This window comes from Thamnophis elegans, chromosome 1 (genome assembly GCF_009769535.1).
Source record: "Thamnophis elegans isolate rThaEle1 chromosome 1, rThaEle1.pri, whole genome shotgun sequence".
Taxonomy (NCBI): Eukaryota; Metazoa; Chordata; class Lepidosauria; order Squamata; family Colubridae; genus Thamnophis; species Thamnophis elegans.
In genome coordinates, this window is record NC_045541.1 from 29,665,461 (window position 1) to 29,691,057 (window position 25,597).

General features: G+C 38.4%; 1 protein-coding gene across 1 annotated transcript in view; it reads left to right on the forward strand.

Moving 5' to 3' along the window:
- LOC116508014 (sodium channel protein type 3 subunit alpha-like) overlaps positions 1 to 15,802 on the forward strand; it is a 77,837-nt gene extending 62,035 nt beyond the window's left edge. The window contains 9 exon segments of the mRNA XM_032216459.1: positions 1,664 to 1,818; positions 2,141 to 2,314; positions 5,332 to 5,454; positions 6,905 to 7,186; positions 9,838 to 9,891; positions 10,513 to 10,650; positions 13,106 to 13,210; positions 13,521 to 13,791; positions 14,610 to 15,802. Of these exon segments, the coding sequence (XP_032072350.1) occupies positions 1,664 to 1,818; positions 2,141 to 2,314; positions 5,332 to 5,454; positions 6,905 to 7,186; positions 9,838 to 9,891; positions 10,513 to 10,650; positions 13,106 to 13,210; positions 13,521 to 13,791; positions 14,610 to 15,802 (2,495 nt within the window).
- Positions 15,803 to 25,597: the final 9,795 nt, after the last annotated feature.

A 25,597-nucleotide genomic window follows, 5' to 3' on the forward strand; every position in this document is an offset into this window, starting at 1 on the left:
TCCATTCAGATGTTTCTTCCTCCACAGGGAAAAAAAAGAACTATTTTCCATGAATCTGAAAGTAACTTAGAAAAGAAACGTAGGAGAGAAATTGTATGAAAGAAAAGTGAAGTACTTACCCTAACCCTAACCCCAAACATTGCTTCCTCCTCCATTCCACCAAATCCTCTTTTCAGGAGAGTAAACACTTTCTTGAAAGAACAAAACAAAAATAAATTAGTGAGTCATATATCCCAAAGTTTGGGCATAATCAGCTTTAAAAAAAAAAAATGTCTGGATGTATTTTCTCAAATACAATCTCTCCCCGGAATGTCATCTTCTGCTTCCAAAAACATTTTTGGAACCACTTTGTGAAAAATTGAAATCCAGAAACCAAAGCCTGTCCAAGATACTAACTGTGAGAAAGAAAAAATGATGCCCCATCCATCTTCTATGGTAAGAAACTGACTGGACAGACAGAATAGTTTTATTTCAGTAGTAGTTGATAACCCGGCATTGCCCGAGTATTTATTTATAGGGGGGAAATGTTGAGACCAAATGTAATTTGTTGGATTTTTCCCCTTACCAGAGGGAGCCCCCTTGTGGAGTACTGTGGAGCTGTTACCATGGCAACTCTACTGCGCTGTACAGTAGAAGGCATTTTACGGCAGTACCGTAGAAGCCATTTTAAGGCACAACAGGCTGTACCTTAACAGAACACATGCCCCAAGGGGTGTTAGGGGTGTCTTACACCCACAGTATTTGTTTCCAGTGCAGCAGCTATGGGATGGTTTTCTCTTTGTTTCCAGAAAGTCAGAGACCCAGAGACCCAAGGTACAATATTAATTTGAGCATCCTCCATTCTCCAAATGCTTTTCTCATTGTGTCCTGTATCAGTAATTTAACTCTCCTCTTTTTAAACTTTTAAATTCAGTGGTTCATTGGACAGGAATGTTAGTACTAGTTACTACCTTGACTTACAACACTTCATTTAGTGACTGTTCAAAGTTAGACTGAAAAAAGTGACTTATGCTCATTTTTCACACTCAAGACTGTTGCAGCATCCCCAGGGTCATGTGATCAGAATTCAGACGTTTGGCAACTGACTCATATTTATGACAGTGGCAGCATACCCTGGTCATGTGCAACCTTCCGACAAGCAAAGTCGATGGGGAAACCAGGTTCACTCAACAACTGTGTTGCCAACTTAACAACTTCAGCCATTCACTTAATAACAATGGCAAGAAAAATTGTCAAATTGTCAAACTCACTTAATTCATGTCTCGCTTAGCAACCTAAATTTTGGGCTCAGTTGTGGTTATAAGTTGAGGACTACCTGTATACCAAAATGTTAAAATAAGCCTTAAATAAGAGTTTAACAGATGAGATTTTGGCTTTAAAAGTTTGGAATGAAAAAGTCTTCCAGTCTTCTGAAAGGACATGATTTCTTTAAATCCTGGCTAACATAGGAATAACTCCAGGTTCGGAAAATTTATACATTATATGAATTCCATCATTTACTTAATACTTCTGGAAATGTTGATATACCTATTCAGGTTATGCTAACTTCAGAGGGATATTACAAGGTTAAATACCGTGTATAAAAGTTATACTCTTTGGAGAAAAGACAGGGTTTTTTTAAAAAAAGTATCTGTCAGTAACATTTTTACTATTGTTATAACAGGCTGCATCCAAAAGTTCCCATGTTGTCAAGTGAGTATAGAAGATGGCAAAGGAAAAATCTGGTGGAATTTTAGAAAAACCTGCTACAGCATTGTTGAGCATAACTGGTTTGAAACATTCATTGTATTTATGATTCTCCTCAGCAGTGGTGCTCTGGTAAGAAAAAAAAAGAAAACTAAATATTATTCTCAAAATATTAATGGTATCAATGTTTTTAGAAAAGAACCTGACAAGATTTTATTTGGTGAAGTTGCATAGACTGTATTTTCAGATCTGAAAGCTTTAGTTAATTAATAAAACCATGGAAAGACAATTGAGATTTTTATGTTAAAAAAGAAAGTGAAAGAGATTAGAAAAATAAACACTTTGCAGCTTGCTATTTTTTTAATGTGTTATTGGGAAATGATTTTTTTTTTTGCCTTTTCCTCCATTTTAAAATATGGTTGGTGAATGATGAAAGCAACACATTTCTTTTCAGGCCTTTGAAGATATATATATTGAACAGCGTAAGACTATCAAGACAATGCTGGAATATTCAGACAAGGTCTTCACATACATTTTCATTCTAGAAATGCTTTTGAAATGGGTGGCCTATGGCTTCCAGATTTATTTCACAAATGCCTGGTGTTGGCTGGATTTTTTAATTGTTGATGTAAGTATTGAAAAATCATAGTTTGCTTTGTAGATATATTATCTAGCATCTTTCTGTTAAGAATACCCTGCTAAGCTAAAAAGAACTGAAATGGAACACTAGTGTTCCATTAATAAAAGGTTATTCTGGAAATACTATTAGCATTCTAATTAGCATAAAGCAAATTTTTGGAACAAGGAGTTGATCATAATTTTCTCTTTTAATTCATATATGCACATCTATATTGGTGCATTTAAAAAATATTATAGCCTTCTAACTTGTCTAGATGTCCTCTTCAACATGATGAATGATATTCAATTTCAGCAATTGAAAGGCACCACACTGAAGGAGAATGATCTGGACAGTAAATATCTATCTGGATCAGTGGTGGGTTTCCATTTTTTTAAACTATCGGTTTGCTTGTGTGTATGCCACCACTACCAGTTCGCCCGATCCGGGCCAAACTGGCAGAAATCCACCTTTGATCTGGATCTACATGAACACTGTACTGTAATGTGGTTGTTTAATTTTTGTTTTGATTTATAGTCATATTTCTGGCTTGGTATTAAGTGTGAATGAGACCACTATAGCTTATTTAAGAAAGTATGGCTAAAAGTTCAGTACGTGAATCCAAACACTCTATTAGAGAACAATTACATCCTCCGCTTTTCTACTGCTTCTCTTTTTGTGTTTTTCTTTTTGATATTGACTGCTCAAGGACTTTAAATGTGAAGCATTAGACAGCCTTCTATTCTTTGTCACTTATCATATAATTTAATATGACAGATCTGTGCAACTTGTAACATGCCAATTCCTTCTTTCAGCCCTCTTAAGACACAATAAAAACATGCAAAAATACAAAATTGTAAAAAATAAAAATAATTATATAAATTTTAGTGTGTACAGCTAGTCCTCAACTTACAACTGTTCATTTAAGTTACTACGATACTGGGAAAAGCGACTTATGATCAGTTTTCACACTTAGACCTAATGGTAATGTTATCAAAATTAGGCACTTGGCAACTGACTCATTTCTGATGGTTTCTGTGTCCTGGGATCACATGATCCCCTTTTGCAACCTTCTGACAAGCAAAGTCAATGGAGAAGCCAAATTCACTTAACAACAGTGCAACTACTTTAACAACTACAGGGATTCACTTAACATGGATGGCAAGAAAGGTCATAAAATGGGGTAAACTTGCTTAACAAATGTTGCAGTTAGCAGCAGAAATTTTGGGCTCAATTGTCGAGAACTACCTGTACATAAAATCACTGCAACAATTTTAAAAGATTTTAAAGGCTGAGCCAAAATTATATCCATAAAAGTAAGCCTAAAAATTGTTTTTAATAAAAGTTGTATGAAGCACATGAAAACCAGCACAAACTAATAAAAAGAAAGGGGGGAAGGGAATGGAAGGAAAGAAAGAAAAGGAAAGGTATCTGATTACCATTGGAGCAAATATAAATACAATTAACAGAATCATCTCTTATTCTATGATTCCCCAAAAAGCTCTTTTTCTATTAGCCCTTTTTCTAGTAAGCCATTCTGGAGAAATCAATAACGGTGATCCTGGTTACACCTTGTCCTAGAATATAGCTACCAGGTCTTCCTGTGCTTTCAGAATGCCATAAGGCTAATGTGTGAGAAATCATAGCTGTGCTTGATTCAGCCTTACCACGATGAAAGTGATATGTTGTTTGAGATAACATACTCTGATGTGTTTACACATGCTGTCAAGATGGGATGTTGATACATAGCTGAATTAATTGACAGGCAATGCCAATTATATTAACTCTTTGAAAGACATGGAGAGGCCCAAACTGCTTCCAATCAGTGACAGCTGTAGAAAAAATTAAAACACAGAAACATCAAATAGACTTACAAAAAAAAAAGAATAAGGAATAACAACACGAATGCTTTCAGAATAAAAAATAATAGCAGGTGTCTCAGTTTGCAGAATCCCTTTTAGCATGTAAGGTTGACTGAAGAAATAATTAACTGGGCCTGTTGAATTAAGCCATAATGCTAAGCCTTTGTCATTCTGAGAAATGTCACCCTGAGAGTTCTGTGAGTGTCCCAGTTTTTCTTTCTCAACCTACCCGAAGTATGTGCTTGATTTGAAAAACAGCCATGACTTCAAAAAAGAGTCTAAATCGTGAATTTTAAAAGATAAGCTTAGTTGTCATCCTGAAATAGTCTTATTAGTTTGGAAGATAAATACCATCTACTTTCCTCCCTACTTTCCATTTTGCATGAGAATGTTCTTCTCCTCATGTTGGGTAACTAACATTAAATTAGTAGTAACAATATTTAAATTTAATATTTCCTCTCAGTTTTATATCTCCCCCCCCCCCAATGCTACTTTCTTGTTTTCTATCTCATTCTGTGGCAAAAGAAAAGTAAACTCAAGGAAATAAATATTTTTTATTTTAATTATCCAAGAAGAAACCCACAGTTTTTTAAGAAATATGTGGAAATCTGACATTCCTGCCTCTCTGTTTAAAAGTTCTTTATGCCTCCTTTTGGAATTTATTTTAAGAATGGATTTACTAGATTAAAAATTGGTGAAAGGTGTGTGTAAATGCATGTAAAGAATTACACATACATATATACATATGCATATGCATATACATACATACATACATACATACATACATACATACATACATACACACACACACACACACACACACACACACACACACACACACACATATATATATATATATATATATATATATATATATAGAGAGAGAGAGAGTACACTTTAAACTCACTTTAAGTCAGATCTGTTCTGAAGGCAAGCATCTAAGTGTATGAAAGCGGGCGCTTATCAAGCACATATACAGAATAAAAAACACTTAAAGAGTCTGACTTGAAGAAACATAATCTATGGGAATTTCATTTTAGTTTTGTGTCCTTAGCCCATCCATTCCAGGCAACATAAAAGCCCAGTTGGAGCCTGTAGAATCTCACTCAAAATATGTTATATGAATATCTGAACTTACTTTCTTCTCTTTTTTTTCTTTTGTTCCAGGTTTCATTGGTCAGTTTAGTAGCCAATGCACTAGGCTATTCTGAATTAGGAGCCATTAAATCACTTCGAACACTAAGAGCATTGAGGCCTTTAAGAGCTCTGTCACGTTTTGAAGGAATGAGGGTGAGACATTAAGAAACAAACCTTAAATTAATATTTTCATGAAAATAAATCTGTCTCTGCAATATAAGCAGTGATGTATCAGAGCAGAAATGTTGAGCTTTTTTCATTGCTATTTCATGCCTTGGTCATAAGCACTTCCAAAATATTTTTAAAAAATCTTTCTACCACCTTCTTTGAGGTATCCCCCATAAATTGTTTAAGCCATTTTAGTGCTTCCGTGATTAACATTATGTTGTGTTTCAAGTATTAGGACATTCTTCAGCTGTTAGGGATATATGTACAATGTATGTGAACATCAGTATAGATAGCTACAATACATGTATTTTGAATCACAAACATGTATTTTTTAAAACTATCAAGATATTTATGTTGTATATTCAGAAAATTAAAATTTTGAAGTTTTGATTATCCAAGCCAAGAAATATTGAAATCTAAAAGAAATATCCGTTGAGGGATTCCACTCTAGCCTAAAGACTAGTAGATCAGACAAATCTTTAAGTTCCTCTGGAACTCCTTTGGATAGAAGTTACCCAGATCTCAGGAAACCTGATTCCAGAGAGCAGGTACTCAACAGAGAAAGTGCACTTCCTGGTCTTCATAGATAACACCATTTGATCAAAGGAACCCAAAGCATGCATACTAAGTCAATATCATTATGTGACATCAGCCAGGCAGACACATAATAGACAGGTGGTCCCTCAAATAACTAGGCCCTCTGCTATGCATGCCTTTGTAGGCCAATCAGATCCAGAAGCAAAGTGGAGCACTTGAAGTTTCCAAGTGGTTTTTAAGAGACCAGAGCACATTATACTAGTCAAGCTATAAGGTGACTAGTGCATATGTGACTGTTTCGAGGGGCCTCTGATCCAGGAAAGGGTGCAACTGTGCACCAGATGGACCTGTGCAAGGACTTCCTGATCACAGTTGCTGCCTGCTTTTGAACAGAAGTTATGAGTCTATGAAGACTCCACGATTGGCTGCATTTAAACAAATGGTCATTCATCTCTCCCTAAATTGTTAGTTTGAGCTACATTGATTGTTATCTTTTTTTTGTCTCTTTATTGATTTCTTGAAGTCTGTGGCTTCATATATTTTGCATATTTATGTTCTTGTTCCAGCCATTATTTATCAGACATATACCTGTACGTACTTTTTACCAGTTATGTTCTTGGTATGTAACCTTTTTCTTTCTTTCTTTTTTTTCCTCAGTGCACGCAAATGTTATGATTCCATCTTACCAGGTTTTTGTTTTTGTTTTTACCTTCTGTAGCGTTTAGTTTCTGTTTTGCCTTTTGGGGGGGGGGGGACTTTAGCTTTCCTATTTTGACATGTGTATTATTTTTTTCCATACAGTTTCTGAATATAAACAGCTTCACTTGCAAAAATAATAATAATCTAGGCCTTCTTCCCCTCCCCCTCCCTTTTTTCCCCTCTTCAATATGTACCCTAGGTGGTTGTTAATGCCCTTGTTGGAGCAATTCCCTCCATTATGAATGTGCTTCTGGTTTGTCTCATATTTTGGCTGATCTTTAGTATTATGGGTGTGAATCTCTTTGCTGGCAAATTCTACCATTGCGTTAATACCACAACGGGTGAAATGTTCAACATCAGTGATGTCAACAATAAAACTGAATGCGATGAGCTAATACACAACAATCAGCAAGCCCGATGGAAAAACGTGAAAGTTAACTTTGATAATGTTGGGGCTGGTTACCTTGCTCTGCTTCAAGTTGTAAGTATATTTTTTCTATCCAAGTACCTATAAGAATAACCATGAAAATCATCTAAGTTCATTACTTTCACTCTAAAGCTCCACTTAGGTTCCAGTGACACTTGCTTGAATCAAGCTCCAGGATCAAAAGAGTTGCCTTTGGTGAGATGGGTGACTATATGTAGTAAATTTAATAAATAAAAATAAATAAAAGTAATAGTGAAACTGTTGCATTACTACTTTGTTATTCCAGGTTCACACTGGAATTTCTATAAGTAAAAAGAATTCCTGATTTAACCATGATAACACTGTTTGATGATGTTCTCTAGATGCCACTCCATTAGATATAAGGCTTATTATAACAAAGGAGAAGTATTATAGTGCTTGTCAATCTAGTGAAATTCCCTTCCTGGAGAGTTTGCTCATAGAAGTTAAAGGCCAGGTTATAGAGGCGGGTGAATCAAAAGGAGTACTTATTTTCCTGAAAATAAGACAGGGTCTTATTTTCTTTTGACCCCCAAAATAAGTGCTTGGATTTATTTTTGGGGAAGTCTTATTATTTTTGAGGTGCAGGTACGTGGTCACCTCATGGCTGCTGCTGTGTTGCAATATTTTTGGAGAAGGCTTATTTTCAGGGGAGGGCTTATTTTAGTGCATGCGCTCAAAAGCCTGATTGGGCTTATTCTCTGGGGAGGTCTTATTTTTGGGGAAACAGGGTAGAGTGATATGTGGTAAGCCATTTTTTGAAATGATACAGTTCCATGTCAATATTGCAAGTATCTTTAGTGACTCTCACAGGAAATGCAACAATGAGAAAATTCCAGTGAATTATGTTGGTGGGATCCATATGTCTTGCCTACGATTATTAGCAAACTCCACTGATAAGGTGATCCTGGGCTGCTGTGTAGCGACAATATTCTCTTTCTACAGGCAAAGACTTAATGAAAAATGGAGTTAATACAATAGGATTGGAAATGTCCAATCCTTGGTCTTCCTTGCACAAGATTAATTTATCACTAAGAAGAGATTGAGATCAGATACACAGAATAAAGATTCATCGGCATTACCATTTATTTGGTGATTCAGACACACTTCTCCTCTCCAAAAAATATTCCATTATGCAGAAAATTACTATGGCTAGCCTGATAGTTCTTCCGGTTGAAGTGAAGAGTGTTATTAATTTTATTCTCACAACTACAATACCTTTTTAGAGAGGTTAGGCAAAAAGAAAATAGTTTTCTCAAAGTTATCCACTCTGAGCTTTGTGGCTGAGAGAGACTTGGTTTCCCTGTCCAGATTCAGTAATTCCATCACTACATCACAAATATATTCAGTAAAATATAATAAACACATCAGTGGAGAATAGTAAGTCCACTAGTACAGGTGCATCAATTCTTGTTAGCCAAGCACAGGAAGTAAATGCACCTTTGAGGGCATCTTTTAATTTCCCTTTGTGTTAGTTCCAGTCCAGTATTATTCTATCAGTTCACATCTTCTTCTGTAACATATCAGAATGCAAAACGAGGCTGTATTGACTCAGTTCGTCTATTAAATAAGTATAAATCCTTCCATTTCCCCACTATCCTGCCAGAGCTGAAGAAGCTTCTTGGATGAGAATCAAAATGTCTTCAAGGGAAAACCAGAAAGTCCAGTTGACTTCTGAAAAAAGCGCCTTAGGGGCAACCATGACCTGGATGACTGAGTATCTCCATAGACACTCCTCTATTAAATGTTTACACCAATATTTCCGGCATTTATGCAGCAGAAATAGAGTCACTACGTTTAATGCTTTGTTTATTGGATGTAGATTTCAGAATTCCAGGTGGGCTGCAGAAATTCACATGGCCACTAGAGAGCAGCATAGAAATCCAGAAACCCCTAACTTTTTGCTACCACTCAAGTCCAATCGGGATTGTTGCAGTTTACATTCGACAATCTTGCACATTGTGAGATGTGCACATAAGTGGGGGAAATGTTTTACTTCTGGAACAAATCATTCTGATGAATCTGTTGAATCATTGAATTCATCTGCTGAATTCATCCAGATGAATTGTGGATCCACAAAACCCCAATGTTTTGGTTGTTCCAGGCTTCAAAATGAAATCTGGGGTTGATGAAGAGGACACCTGTTTCTGCCCGCCGTCCGTCAGGAGTTCCCTGTGCAACATATTTATTGGCCCTTCCATCATTTTCCCAGCAGTCTCCTTCACTCTGTCCTGTCAGCTGCCTCCAATGGGCACAGTATATTATATCTAGTGTATTATATCCCATCATCTTGGTAGTCCCTGCTCTTCCTAGCATCTTCTTATTTTCCCTTCAGCCACTGTCAACGTCCCAGCGTGTATATTCCACAGAAGTGCCCACCAGCAGCTACTTCTGCCAGTGTTCTCATGCAATATATTCTACCAACCTTGTCTATTCATCTTTGCAGTGTTTTTCTTCTTATAGCTGCCAGTATCTTTGGCTTTACCTACAATAGTTCTCCCTACCTTTGCATGTCTGCCCTGAATAAAACATTCACATTTTGAATCATGTATTAAACACTTTGCACATCCCTAATATTTCCCCATGACTAAGTTACATTCCAACACGACTTTTTAAAGTAGGATTTAAAATCTGTTGCATATTTATGTCTCTTTCACTGAACTTTCACTCATTTTGATTCTGTTTAGGCTACTTTTAAAGGGTGGATGGATATTATGTATGCAGCTGTTGATTCACGGGATGTAAGTAGCATTTCATATTTTATTAAACACAGAGAAAGGTTTCTGGTTCATAACTATATGTTGTATTTTATAATCCATAGTTTTTCCTCTGCTAAAAATTATATTTGTTTAATAAAAATGCTTAAAGCATTTCTCAGTTCCTGTAATTGAGAAAAGGTTTCACAGGAATGATGAACTGAAAGACATTTTCATTTCATAGCTTGGTTCCAGTTTTGTCCTCCTACAGATGAAAGTTTCTGCCACCTGTGGAAGTTTTCAATAAAACATTTCAACAATGGAATGAGATGAGAAGTGATCTTTGCTGATTTCCCCTTCTCCCTACTTTGGCCCCATCACCTCTGGAAATTTGGGAAAATTAGGAGGGCCTCCAGAATTCCCAAAGATAGGATGCTATAGAGTGTAGCGGGAAGAAAAGGACTATGTGAAACATGGCAGGCTCCTTGTAATCTGAGTACATTGATTATGGGAGAATTTCTGATTGATCAAAGTCTACTTTCACAGCATGGATAGAAACAGGAATAGATTCCTAATTTATGCTGAATTGTTGTGTTACAAAATAATTTGATTACTGCCTGCCTTAAGTGATTGTACTAAGATACTGTATTGTTTTATGCCTTGTAGGTAGAAGAACAACCCTATTATGAGGATAACCTATATATGTATCTTTACTTTGTTATCTTCATCATCTTTGGATCATTTTTTACCTTAAACCTCTTCATTGGTGTCATTATAGATAATTTCAATCAGCAAAAGAAGAAGATAAGTATTTAAAATGTTTGCTGTATACTCTGGAAATAAAATTTACAATTTAAAAAAAAACCATAAGAAACCCCCTTAAACTATTAGAACAATATACATTTAAATATTTATATAAATACTACTACCTTGTCATCCTGAGTTTCCAGTAGGTTTTTTTGCCAGCTACAATAATGTCACCATTATTAGGTGTTTTTTTTAACCTATAATCCTCCTTCCCAACCACAACTTCACTTTCAGTGCAGGAACCAATATGAAGGTAAAGAAATTAAATGTTTTTTATGTACTGGTTGACAAAACAGAAAATAAAAATTAAGGAAGTAAGAGTAGATAAAACTCATTTCTTCTAAAATATGTTATTATATTACAGCTTTTCACTGGGGTCCCCTGAGCATGATTACAACCCAACAACTTAAGTTGAGAAAGTATAGTTTGTTCAAAGTTGTAGTTTTATGAGTGATTGGGGGAGGGGGGGAGGTCCAGGACTTTATAATTCAGTGCAACATGTGATCTAGTCTTGATGTCCTTTACAACAATTGCCTGTTTGTATTTGGAATATTAATTTCATAGGAGGAGAGGAGATGTAGTTATTTCATAAGCATATTTATTTTTTTCAAAAGGATGATCAGGATGAGTAATAGCATAAAACCAAAAGAAAAAGGGGATCAACAAATCAAAGCATAGTGAACCAGACATATAAATGATTGAATCACAGAAAACACTAAAAGGAAGTGAATTCTAATTCCCTTTCTAAAGGCAGATGGAGAAGAGGGGCTGAAGACAACTTCTAAGAGTAGGCATTTGATAACTAGGAACTGATGCATGGCAAGACCCTATTCCACCCACACAAGGGGAGGTGAGAGTTTTAAATAAGGGTATCCATAAAAGGCATCTCCTGCAGATCTTAATATTCAAACAAGTTCATAACAAGAAAGGTTCCTAACTGATCATTAGGACCTAAACCATCCAGCATATTAAAAATTAAACTCTTCTGTGTTGAATTCTGCCCATAGGATAGCCGAAACTAATGCAGTTCTTTTAGCATAAACATAATATGTTCCTGGAATTTGACATAGTTTAACAATAAAGGAGCTGTATTTTACATTAATTGCTTTGGGACACTGTTCAAAGATTATTTCGCACACAGCATATTGCAGTACTCTAAACACAACCAAGACATCAATAATTGTGCCTGTATTTAAGCTTTACAGAAAGTTGCTGCTTGCTACAGCAGGCATAATTCTGCAAATGTGCTTTTTGGCACTAGAGGATACAAAGACAAATGTGGAGAAAGACTTTCCTAGATTATAAGCCTGGTCTTTCAGGAAGAGTTTAGCCAACCCTGCTTTAACTTCTTAAATTTATTCTCTAATAGTCTATATTTATAAATATTCCCTGGACAGCTAACAAAACTATACTTCAGAAACTAAAACAATGAAAGCATTGCACACATTCTATTAAAATGATCTATCACAGTGGTTCTCAACCTGTGGGTCGGGACCCCTTTGGGGGTCGAACGACCCTTTCACAGGGGTCGCCTGAGACCATCAGAAAACACATATTTTTGAAACAATACAGGAAACATAAAATAGTTTTATGGTTGGGGGTCACCACAAGATGAGGAACTGTATTAAAGGGTCGCGGCATTAGGAAGGTTGAGACCCACTGATCTAGCAGCAAAACTAGAGAAAAGAGAAACCTTTAATTGTTCTTCCTCTTTCTACTAAGAGCGGTGGTGGCACAGTGGTTAGAATGCAGTACTGCAGGCTACTTCTGCTGACTGCCAGCAGTTCGACAGTTTGAATTTCACTGGTTCAAGGTTAGAAGCCTTTCATCCCTCCGAGCAGAGGTGGGTTGCTCCTGGTTCAGCCCGGATCGGGCAAACCAGTAGTGGCAGCAGTGGGGGGCCCACCTGCCCAGATGCTTCTGCACATGTGCAGAAGCAGTGCACGCACGCATGAGCGAAACAATAGTAAAAAAAATGGAAACCCACCACTGCTTCCGAGGTTGGTAAATTGAGGACCCATGTTGCTGGCTCTGTAAACCACTTAGAGAGGGTTGTGAAGCGATATATAAATCTAAGTGCTATTGCTAATACAAAATATAGAGAAACAAGAATGGTTATATATTCTTTGATCTCATAGCCAGAAAAGAAATCTTATCTTGTGAACCTACTGTCCATATTTTGAGGGGAAAGGTCAGATTTAAAAGTTATTCAGTGTATATGGTATTATACAGAAATAAATTCTTAAGACTCTTCCAGGTCTTAAACTTCAAACGCAATTCTTTTTATTTCGCCTAGAAATAAACTCAGGCCAGTGGATATGATATGATACTGAAATAATATGAAATTGTAATAACATAATATTATTACCAATGGATTAATATGTGTTTCTACATCATTACACACATCAGTCTGAAAACATGTTGTGTAACTAGATTTGATTTATTTCTTTACTTTGGAGGACAAGACATTTTTATGACAGAGGAACAGAAAAAATATTACAATGCAATGAAAAAGCTGGGTTCCAAAAAACCACAAAAGCCGATACCAAGACCAGGGGTAAGGATTTCTATTTTACATATTTTCTACTCTCAGATCACACTTTCTAACTCTTAACATCTTGTTTAAAATAATATTTCCTGTAATGATATGTGGACAATAAAATATCTGAAATTACAGCTTATCAAATAGTGGATTTTGTTTCAAGATTTGATTTTTTTTTCTTTTGATTTATACCACTTAGTATAATCATCAGTTCCCAAAAGGAGAGGGCATGAACATTTGTAAAACAAACAATGAAGGAAAAATAATCCAATACTAAAGAAAACTCTTTTTGCAATATTAATATTTTTTGTATTTGTTTTTACAGAATAAATTTCAAGGATTAGTCTTTGACTTTGTAACCAAACAAGCCTTTGACATCACTATCATGATTCTTATTTGCCTTAATATGGTCACCATGATGGTTGAAACAGATGACCAAAGTAAAGAAATGGAAATTATTTTATCCAGGATTAACTTGGTATTCATAATTCTTTTCACTGGAGAATGTGTACTCAAACTGATTTCACTTCGTCATTATTATTTTACCATTGGCTGGAATATTTTTGATTTTGTCGTTGTCATTCTCTCCATTGTAGGTAAGAACCACTTGTTTCCAAAAATACATAATGGCTAACCTCATTTACTAAATTGCATTAGATTTCTAATTCAATAATAGGTTTGTAATCTGATTCAATAAAGTCATGTACCCTTTTTTTAGAGTCTTAGTTCAGTAATAGGATTGTTTTATATATATAATTCAAATAATAGTTAATAGTAATTGGCAAATAGAATTAAATATAAGCATGACGAAATGATATATTGAAAAACATAGAAAAATGCTAAACTTCAAATACGGGGCGGGGGGAGGGTTGGTCCTGCATGAGGCAATCTACATTAAGATTGGTTGCTGGAGGAGTTTCCCTTTTCTCCGCCTTCTGTGTGCTTTATATGCTGTACTGTGATTTACCTCATGATTTACCTCATGATGTAGTGGGGCGCCTGGCTATCTTGTTTACTGTAAATATAAATGTAAAATTATATAAAACTACAAGTTCATGTTAGCATCTCTGACTCCATTTGGACACTGGCTGTGAAATTCCTTGACAGAACCAAATAATTTTTACACATTTTCTTCTGTTTGCAAATTGATTGGTTTAGAATTTGCCTAAGACAATGAAGATTAACAGTCTTATTGTTTTTAACTGTTAAGTTTATTGCTTGTTAATTTTTTTCAACATACCAGCATCTAATCCATATGTTTCCTTTGCACTAATATAGCAATTTACATTTAGGAATCATTTAAAACTATTTTAATTTGCATGTGTGCTTAATGCACAGGTTCTGCTTTTTAAAGTGATGAGAAATAATGGGTGCTATAGAAGTGTCACTTTTATTTATTTTTTTCCTTTTGCAGGAATGTTCCTCGCAGAGATTATTGAGAAATATTTTGTGTCCCCCACCTTGTTCCGAGTAATTCGACTTGCCCGGATAGGTCGAATCCTGCGTCTAATCAAGGGGGCAAAGGGGATCCGCACTCTGCTTTTTGCCTTGATGATGTCTCTCCCTGCCTTGTTCAACATTGGTCTCCTGCTTTTCCTGGTCATGTTCATCTACGCCATATTTGGAATGTCCAACTTTGCCTACGTGAAGAGAGAAGTTGGTATTGATGACTTGTTCAATTTTGAAACTTTTGGCAACAGCATGCTCTGCCTTTTCCAAATTACCACTTCTGCTGGCTGGGATGGCCTGCTAGCGCCCATCCTAAACAGTGGGCCTCCAGATTGTGACCCTGAGATAGACCATCCGGGTAGCTCAGTCAAGGGAGACTGTGGCAATCCTTCAGTTGGGATTTTCTTCTTTGTCAGCTACATTATCATCTCATTTTTAGTTGTAGTGAACATGTACATTGCTGTCATTTTGGAGAACTTCAGTGTGGCTACTGAAGAAAGTGCTGAACCTCTGAGCGAGGATGATTTTGAGATGTTCTATGAAGTCTGGGAAAAGTTCGATCCAGATGCATCCCAATTTATAGAATATAGTAAACTTTCCGATTTTGCTGCTTCATTGGATCCTCCTCTTCTGATTGCCAAACCAAACAATGTTCAGCTAATTTCAATGGACCTGCCCATGGTGAGTGGCGATAGAATCCACTGCCTTGACATCTTGTTTGCTTTTACAAAGCGTGTCTTGGGAGAAAGCGAAGAAATGGATTTACTCAGAGTGCAGATGGAAGACCGCTTCATGGCAGCCAATCCATCCAAAGTTTCATATGAACCAATCACTACCACATTAAAGCGAAAGCAGGAGGAGGTGTCCGCTACCATTATCCAGCGGGCTTTCAGGCATTTCCTCCTCAAACAGAAAGTTAAAAAAGTAACTTCTATGTATAATAAAGAAAAATGCAGAGATGGCGAGGTCCTACCCATCAAAGACGTGACCTCCGATAGGTTTAATGGGAATTCCAGTCCAGAGAAAACCAATGAGAGTTCCTCGACCACCTCTCCCCCTTCCTATGATAGTGTTACTAAGCCAAACAAAGAGAAATATGAAAAGGGCAAAACAGAGAGAGACTTTAAAGGGAAAGATATAAAAATTAGCAAAAAGTGAAAAACGATCATTTGTATTATTTGTTCTTCAACCTGTTTACAGCCTTTGAAGGGGATGTATTTGTCAGCAAAGCTCCACTGGAGAGTTATGCTAAACTGTCAGCATTTATAAATATAAAACCTGTATATCTATGTATAGATATAGACATACAAAGATATGTCTCTATACAGATATGTACGCTCTCTTTCAAGGTTAGTGCCTATAACAAGACAGTGACCCCCCCTAGTCACCGGACCTTAACTCTGGAAATGGAGTGGCAGCCTTCATTGCTCTAGCTGAAAAAGAGAAAAGGAACGACATTGCTGCTCAGCATAAAGTGGGCAAAGCTATCACGCGTTCAGCAAGTCACAAGACACTTAATTCAGTAAGTGTTCTCACTGTGTGTGTTCTTCAGCAGCCACATTTGCCATATTTTCGCATGTGCGCACGCGCACACGCACGCACGCACACACACACACACACAAATACACATTATAGGTGAATTTATCATTTTTTTAAAAAAAAAAATCCGCAGGGTGTTTATATATGTGACTATTTTTGTAAATGGGGTTTCTGTTGTGGGAGGGAAGGGATGGAGGAAGTAGGACCAGGTGTTCCACTCTCTAATTCTCTATAACCTTCAGACAGGGGAAGCAATTTGCTCGAAGAGATGCTGCGCGCTCCTAGATTGTGTGTTGGAACCCTTGTGGCATCATCCAGTACAGGTTTTCACTGTTTGCTGTTTCAGCTTGGAGCAATTTTATACTTTCTGTTACGTGGCAACCTCTTAGCCCTACTATTTATACCAATTCCAAGTTGCATTATTTTTTATGCTGGTTACCAAATCAGAAAGGGTGCACATGCACATACTTATGTTTGTGTCTGTGTGTGCTAGCACACGTTGCACACACACACACACACATACAAGGAGTATCTTAGTCCTAGGGATTTGTCTCAACCCAGTCCCTTTGCCTAAGATAGGATTATCTTTGCACTGAACAATCACTTAGGTCACAGGTTAATTCCTAATACATTGCAGCAGATGGGAACAAGGAATACACAAATGTCCTGTGTCAGAGCCGCCTGTTGATTCAAAGTCACAGTTAAAACGTTCAGAGGGAAAAAAAATAGAGAAAGAAAATGCCCTGAAAGAATGGACAAAAAAATTAGGATTCTATTTTGTCTTAAAATACTGCGTAATCAGCTGCTCTCTGTATAGTATATGCCTACATTCTTTTTAAAAATAATACTGCTACAGGTATAAGTTGCAAAGACCTGTTTGTACATATTTGAGCCTACAGTTGTTCTGGACACAACATTATTTCTGCAAACATGTGCCCTAACAGGCCTAGCTTGCAAACTATTGACAAATCCTTGTACTCTGTGCCATTATAGATAATTTTGATGGAAGATGCTGAAGCTTGTGAATACTGCCATTGCTACCAGTGTACTGTGATCTTTCTACCAGTTACCTTTGCTTTCTATAGGAAGTGCTGAATGAAAACGGTTCCTCCTACCACTGAATTATATAGTTTGCAGTTATTGATCACTTTTCTTTTCTTTTTAGCTTTTTGAAATTTGAAGTGGCTACTCCATGGTGTAGACCAAGGCTATATATATATGGAATAATGCAAGCTGTTTAACCTGTTGACAGTGCGATTAGCATATATAAATAATGTAAAAAAAAAGAAGCAGTATTGATGTACCTAAACTACATCGGTGCTCTCTTTGTTTCCATGTTTTATTTTCATTGTATTCATTTCAACTGAGCTCTCCACAGTGCTAAAAAGAAATAAAATAATTAATGACCATTTGTTCATTTCTTTGTCTAATGACACATTTCACATTGATGCCTCGGTATGAAGAAATCGTGCTCAAGCTAAGAGAGCTTATATGCTAGTGATTTATAACACTGCCATATCAGTGATGATAAATTACAGCGTTCTTGTCAGTATTGCATGAATGACAGCAAAACCACTGATTTGAAAGTTCTAGTAAAGCTACTAACTGCCACTGTCAATTGGCAAATTTCACTTCATTCCTTTGATCATTTTAGTTCGTTCTTTTGTTGCTAGAGCAAAGGGGGCGCACTATACTCTTCATACTTCTAAAATGCTGCAGTGGGAAAAAATATGTGGTGTTCCCATTTATTTGATTAGATAACGAGCCAAATAAAGACAGAGTGGTTACATATGCAGCATGATCCTTTTAATGTCCCAGTTCAGGTAGTCCCTGACTTACAATAGTCCGTTTAGTGACCGTTCAAAGTTACTGAGGCAATGAAAAATGTGGCATGGCTGTTTTTCACACTTATGGCTGTTGCAGCATCCCCATGGCCACATTATCAAAATTCAGACGCTTGTCCACTGACTCATATTTATGACGGTTGCAGTGCCCTGGGGTCATGTGATCACCTTTTGCAACTTTCTGACAAGCTAAGTCAATGGGGAAGCAGAGATTCACTTAGCAACCATGTTACTAACATAATAGTGATTTGCTTAACAGCTGTGGCAAGAAAGTTCGTAAAATGGTACAAAATGTAACAACTGTCTCGCTTAGCAACATACATTTTGGTCATAAGTCAAGGTGCAAGGTCTTGCACCTAGATGGGGAAGCACTTCCTCTGAAGGAGCAGGTCTAGAATTTGGAGTCCTTGTTGATACATGCTGATAAGTGGAAGTCATAACCGGGAAGGTGATTTTGGTGAGTATTTTCCACAATTCCGATTGATACACCCATTGCAACTTTACAGGAACAGATAGTAAGTGGGAATGACCTTGGGGCACAACAGGAAGAGCCACAGACTGGACAATTCTCATGTAAAAGATTTCTCATCCTGCAGAAGGGATGGAATGGGAAGTGTTTCAAAAGGGACCCTCCCTACTTTTCTGGATAGTAAAAAAGAGAGAAGGAAGAAGTGTTTCAAGCTCTTAATGTAATCTTACCATAAAAACTAGAGTAGTACTCATGGTTGTGCTCTTCAAGGATAATCAGGAGGACTCAACCAAGTAATATGTTCTCCTTCCCACCCATACGGATTATTGCAATCCATTCTACAGGAGGTTTCTTTTGAAGACCATTGTAGAAACTACAATTAGTTTCCAAAGCAGTAATCCACTGACTGGTGGGCACATGTCACGAATGCACATTAATCCCTGTGCTATAGGCCCTGCATTGGCTTCTAGATGCAGTCAAAGGGCAAGTTCTGATTGATAAAGCCGTACGTGGCTTTGAGCCCAGAAGTCTCTAGGAGTCTATTTTCCAACTTGAATTGACTCACTGGGTTTGTTTGTTCCAGGAGAAGCTGCTGTCATTAGTTCACTTCCATGAAGTGGGAAAAGCCAAGATACAGAATACAGCTGCTTTTCTGTGATAGTACCTGCTTTTTGGAGCAGCATCTTAGTTGACTTCAGTCTGTCCTCCTTCACAATGTCATTTTGGAAAGTGTTGAAAACGAAGCTCTTCCAATGAACCTTGTGGTGTAAGCAGCGGTCATTTTGGGGTTGGGGCAGGGGTGAAATTCAGCAAGTTCTGGAGAATCGGTAGGTGAAATTTTGAGTAGTTTGAAGAACCAGCAAATACCACCTCTGACTGGCCCCTGAGTGGGTGGGAATGGAGATTTTGCAGTATCCTTCCCCTGTCACACCCACTAAGCCACACCTACAGAACCGGTAGTAAAAAAAAGTTGAATTTCACCTCTGGGTTGGGGTTAGGGGTAGATTTGCTGGTTTTACCTTTGATTTGGTTATACTTATGAAATTGTGTTGTGCTTTAATTTATGCACCTTTATTATTATGTGCCTGGTGTCAGAAGTGAAAGATCAGGTCCACAAGTGAAGGTACAATTAAATTGATTTATTGCTAATCATATGTATGCACAAGAATCTTCTCAACTAATGGTTAACCCCTGTTTGGGGTTAGATAAAGATCAATAGAATTCAAGGTAGGTTGAACTTAGTTCCATTGTGACTTATAGGGATTCTAGGCTGATCCCTCTTTTAACTCCACCTCCACAGTCTTCCATTTCTTTTATAACTGCAAGTTGAATGGATAAATGAATGAAGGCCATTATGCCACTGTTGCCTCTGGGAGCAATAGCAAATATAATGATGAAAGAGATAAATGTCAAATATTATTCTCTTATGCTATGATTTAATTTTAAGCAGCCCAACCAGAAAATTACCAAGATATTTTTCACTGTTCTAAAGTCAAGTTCCTTTTCCTTCTCAATATGCAAAACCACAAAATGCAAGCATCCACTGACAGAAATTCTACTATTGACTTCCAGTTGAGTTAATTCATTACCCCTCATTTATTTATTCTGGATCTTACTGAAAATCATTATTTGCCATTTGCTGTTGCATTTCAAATGAGGATTTGAATGAAGCCATGCGGATTTATTCTGAAATAGTCCTCAGAACCCACAACCGATATTCAATGTATGGTGCTGAGCTACTAATTTATCTTTACTCATATAAATTCAAGCATTTTGACCTTCATGGTAAAAACATGCTGCAGTCAGCATCGTAGAGAGAATAAAGATGCTGCAGTGAACTGAAATGCATTACCAGCTCCCTGGAGAAAAGGCCTTTACATCCATCTCAACCACAGGAAGCAGGTTAAATAAGTAAGTAGGAAGGTGTCATGAATAATTTACAGCTGGGGAATTCTGGGAGTTGAAGTCCACACATCTACAAACTGCCAAAGTAGAAAAACACTGATTTAAGCCACACTGTCTTAATTTGAATGCCCTCCCTTCAAATCTATGCTTTTTCCTGGGGGGGAGGGGCATATACTATATGTGGATGCAGAACAAAGAAACTGGGTTATTCCAGATAGCCATAAGGCCAAGAAATAGCAGTCAGAACAACAAAGCTAGCTTGGCCCTGGGACGCACTGGAAAAACTTCAGTAAAACTCCAGCATGGTTTATACAATACTAAAGCCATAAAGTGGGTTGCTACATGACTCTAGTGTTTGTGACTAGAAAATCATGGTCAATGGTTTAGCATGTGATTCCAGGTACCTGTAATTTATTTAGTAAATCATGCTAAAAAGATATTATAGTTTAGTACGCACCAGCTCGTAATCACGCTCTAGATCAGGGGTGTCAAACTCAAGGCCGGGGGCCAGATCTGACCTGCAGAGTGCTTAAATCTGGCCCTCAGGGTCCCCCTGGAAACAGAGAAGGACTGGCCTGTGGTGCCTCTGCCAGCAAAAACGGAACTCACGAAGGCAACGGGCAGCCCTCCAGAGCTCAGTTCTCGCTGGCAGAGGGCTGCAGGAGGCCGCCACAATGAAAACAGAGCTCGGGAGCCCGTTTTTGCTGGCAGACCGCTTGGGCGCCGCCCCGCACAAGTGACATTGAGCTGGCCACACCCTCCATGGCCACACATACTCCCCCGAGGCCAAACACAACCCTGATGAGACCTGCAATGAAATTGAGTTTGACACTCCTGCTCTAGATAGTTCTTTCCTAAGGATCAAGAAAACAGAATCTCTCAGTAGTATCAACATAAGTGCTTAGAAGTTGGGGGGGGGGGGAATACTTGAAAACAAATTCAAAATGCCATCAGTTGACTTGAGTAATTCATCTTGGAGCTAGTACTAGTAGCTCACTAGTTTTGCATTGAATTTTTTCTGTGGGCATAGCTACTGTATGTTGCATCTACGTCCACACATGGGATTCTGTTGCTCCAACTTTGGGGGTTTTCTTGGTATGTCATTATTATTTATTAGCGTATGGTGTTTTTACCTTAGTTAGGAGATTACAATGCAATTGCACAGCAGTAGTTTGGCTGCCAAGGTATGTGCTCCACTGTAGGAAATGCTCAGCCGGTTCCCATGGTGCACTACAAGAGACCGAGCTGGCTTTGCACAAGAAAGAAAGACAAGTGGCTCTTCCCGCAGTGGCATCCAAGGCCCCCTACCTTCTCGGAACTGCCTCGCAAATGGACACTGCAACTGGGAAGGTTCAGAGGGCAAGAATCTGACTTTCTGCACAGAGCACCACTGAAGTGGTATCTATTTTATCTACTCACACAGAGCATACTTTCAAACTGTGGGGTGGACAGAGCTGAGATGAGTGACAGGAGCTCACCCTGACACGCAGTACCAGAACTCGAACCACTGAAGCAGAAACCATCTCCAGTGGCATTAAGACACCGAGCCATCGTGCCTGTTAGTATGTGATGAAATATTTTTTTGTGTCTGTCTTGGAATCACAAAAGCTTCAACTGATCTTTTTCAGAGTTTAGCTTGGGCCAAACTATTAATAAGCTGCTCATTGCTTTCTTTGCACCTTTTCCTAGTGTCATCGTATAAACTGGACCAAACTAAGAAACCAATGCCAAATTACTTTAAAATTACTTTTATTGGTACAATTATAAGGACAGAATCTTGCAAGTCTGAATGTGGTTCCCCCCTCTCTCCCTTTATTTATGTGAATTAAGAAGGTCCTGACTGAGACCTAAATTACTTTCTTCTTGCTCCTCTGATTATTGTCCTGGTAGAACACTTCATCCTGCCTTTCAAGGCCACTCCCTATTTCCTCTACACCTGGAATTGGGTTTTTTGAATTACCATAGAGTACAAGTGACCTTTCTCACCCCTAGTTTCAACAGCTAGGTGTCATCCTCCAAGAGACTTCCCTGTAGAATTTAGGTTGTCATGGTGATGGGGCATCACCACCTGCACTTCCCTGCCATGGCGACAGAGCTGGAATAGAACATTTTGTTTAGCTGGCATTGGACATTCTGCACCCAGCATGTGACCTAACTGGGCAGGGGGGGGGGGCAGCATAATTGAGAAAAGGGAAACGTTTCCATTTTCCAAAGACGAGACAGCAATGTAACATTGTACATTTGCAAGATTTTATTTCGTATGATGATGATGATGATGATGATGATGATGATGATGATGATGATCGATGATTGACTATAATGATGATTCACATTCTTCAGCCGGAAAGAAAGGCTTCGGAAGCCTTATTAGGTTTAACAACTTAAAAAATGACAGAATGTGAAAAGAGGCTGGGGAAGGAAAAGAAAAGTAAGGCAATGGGCATGCTTCATGGTACTGTAATGGCCAGTGGTAGAGATGGACTGCCCAAGAAAATTCAGATAATATACCTCCCTCAAGAGAGGATTCTGTGCTGTTCTTCAAGGCCCTATTATTTCTGAAAAGGAGGAAGTCTATGGGTAACTACAACTCTACTAGTTAGAGCAGTAGCTGTGGAGTCAAGGATTCTTGTGGTCTGTATCACAGGTGGTAATCAGCAGGTTCTGACCAGTTCTGGAGAACCGGTAGCGGAAAGTTTGAGTAGTTCAGAGAACTGGTAAATACCACCTCTGACTACCCCTGCCCCCATCTATTCTCTGCCTCCCGAGTCCCAGCTGATCAGGAGGGAATGAGGATTTTGCAGTATCCTTCCCCTGGAATGGGGAGAAGGGAGATTTTGCACTATCCTTCCCCTGGAGTGGGGAGGGAATTTTACAATATCCTTTCCCTGGAGTGGTGTGGGAATGGAAATTTTACAGTATCCTTCCCCTGCCATGCCCACCAAGCCATGCCACGCCCACCAAGCCACGCTCACAGAACCTGTAGTAAAACATTTTGAATCCCACCCCTGGTCTGTATCTGATTCACAGTCCTGATGACCTTTGAGAAATTGGGACTGCAGGGAGGCCGAAGTCAGCCCAGAAGCCTTTTTCTGAAAGCAGTGAAAGATGGATGGATGCCACCATCAAGGCAAGGCTCAGCCAGGGTTAGAAGTCAGTGGATGATGTTGGCTTCTTACAATGCAGCAAGAGCTGAATGCAAGCATTCTTGAGTATAAGTGCAGGAAGTTACAGGAAAGAACTATCAGAATAACTATATCTGTATTGAAATTTCAGAAGAAAACAGCGAATATCCTTGATTTTGTAGGGTGGTTTTTATGTGTTAAATATGCATCTGTATCTGAATACAATCTGGGTTAATCAACAGTCATGGAACCATAGGGTTTGTGGGTATGAGGTGTGTTGTGAACTCTTTCCTTCAGGCAGCACAGTATCACAAAAAGTATGATGAAGGCAGTGGTGGGATCCTACCAGTTTAACAACCAGTTCGGTGATCGCGCATTCTGCTGAGAAGATATAGGTGAGTTAAGCGCAGGGGTGGGCGGGCAGGCCCACTTCATCATTGGAGCGAGCAGGTTCGCTCCCAGCTGATGGTCGGAGCTACCAGTTCACCCGAACTGGTCCGAACCGGTAGAATCCCACCCCTGGATAACGGTCATATGCAACATTCACATTGCGCTGCTTTACCAGCGCTGTAATTTTGACAGAAGCATTTCAATAGGCTTGCCTTCCTCCATGGCTACCTATTAATTTCATCAAAGAAATTAATCAAAAATAGAAAGACAAAAGTTTCATAATATTCTCTCACTCTATTGCTTTGAATTAGACCTTTGACCGTGGGTGATAAGGCTGCTTTGTCTTTCATCACGTCTGGTAAAATTGTTCATGTAAATTGCATTCACACAACTTAATTGCACTCATGGAATTGACTCACATGTAAGATGACAGTTGGAACTGATCTAAATAATGAAAATGATTATGTTCTCTGTTTACAGATGCTCAGAAGAGTTGTATTTGTCAAAATTAGCCTTCATGGTTATATATGCAGCCAAATTCTGCCACCTTGTGGAAAGCTGCTGCCATAAAATTATTTAAATTTGATTTTATTACTGCTGGAATAATTGCTTTCATCCCCTCTTCCCTGCCTAGACATATGCATTTCCAAATATTACACTGCTTTTATATGCCACCCACATGACAAAAATTGTATTGTGTCAACTCTAACAACCAAAAATTCAAATCTCTATAATCACTATCTTTCATTATTACCTCTATCATCCATCCATCCATCCATCCATCCATCCCTCCCTCCCTCCCTCCCTCCCTCCCTCCCTCCCTCCCTCCCTCCCTCCCTCCCACCCACCCACCCACCCACCCACCCACCATCCATCCATCCAGCCAGCCAGCCAGCCATCCATCCAGCCAGCCAGCCAGCCAGCCAGCCAGCCAGCCAGCCAGCCAGCCAGCCAGCCAGCTATCCATCCACCCATTCTAATGTGCTGTCAGTCATACATGTTAAAGCCATGTTGAATGGCTCTGACATGACAATGTCAGCCTAGTGACCAAAATCAAATTACTTGTCTGGTGAATATAAAAAAATGAAACTGCTCGCAGAATTAATATACACTTATGATAATACTGTTCTTAAGCTCACTGATCACTGTGCAGCACCTTAGAGATAATACAAGTTATGAACACTGCAACTAAATGGTTTAAAGGTCAAGAGGTGCTCCTCCACAAAGAAAGATCACATCAGTTGCGACTCTGTTTCCTCTTCCTAGCTTTTATTTATAAAATCTACTAAATGATGTGAGGAAAGTTGGGCTGCATTTAGCAGGACTAAGAATGCTTCCTCCGGAAGGCTCCCAAGGACCAATCAGAAGGCATTCTGCAGTGACTGCCTTTCCTCCATTCACAGATTTCCTGTGGAAAGAAACAGGATGGACAAAGGGGTGGGGCTTATGATTCTGTATGGAACAAATGGCTTCTGGTCTTCAAGCTTGCTCCCTCCTCGCAACAAAATATGAGGTAACTAAAAATCAAACTTTATAAGGGTTCTTGATTCAGGCAAGATTTTAAGATTAGCATTTTGGTAAATACCTGAGTAGCATTGGTGGGATTCATTTTTTTTTTACTACTGGTTCTGTGGGTGTGGCTTGGTGGGTGTGGCTTGGCTTGGTGGGCGTAGCTTAGTGGGTG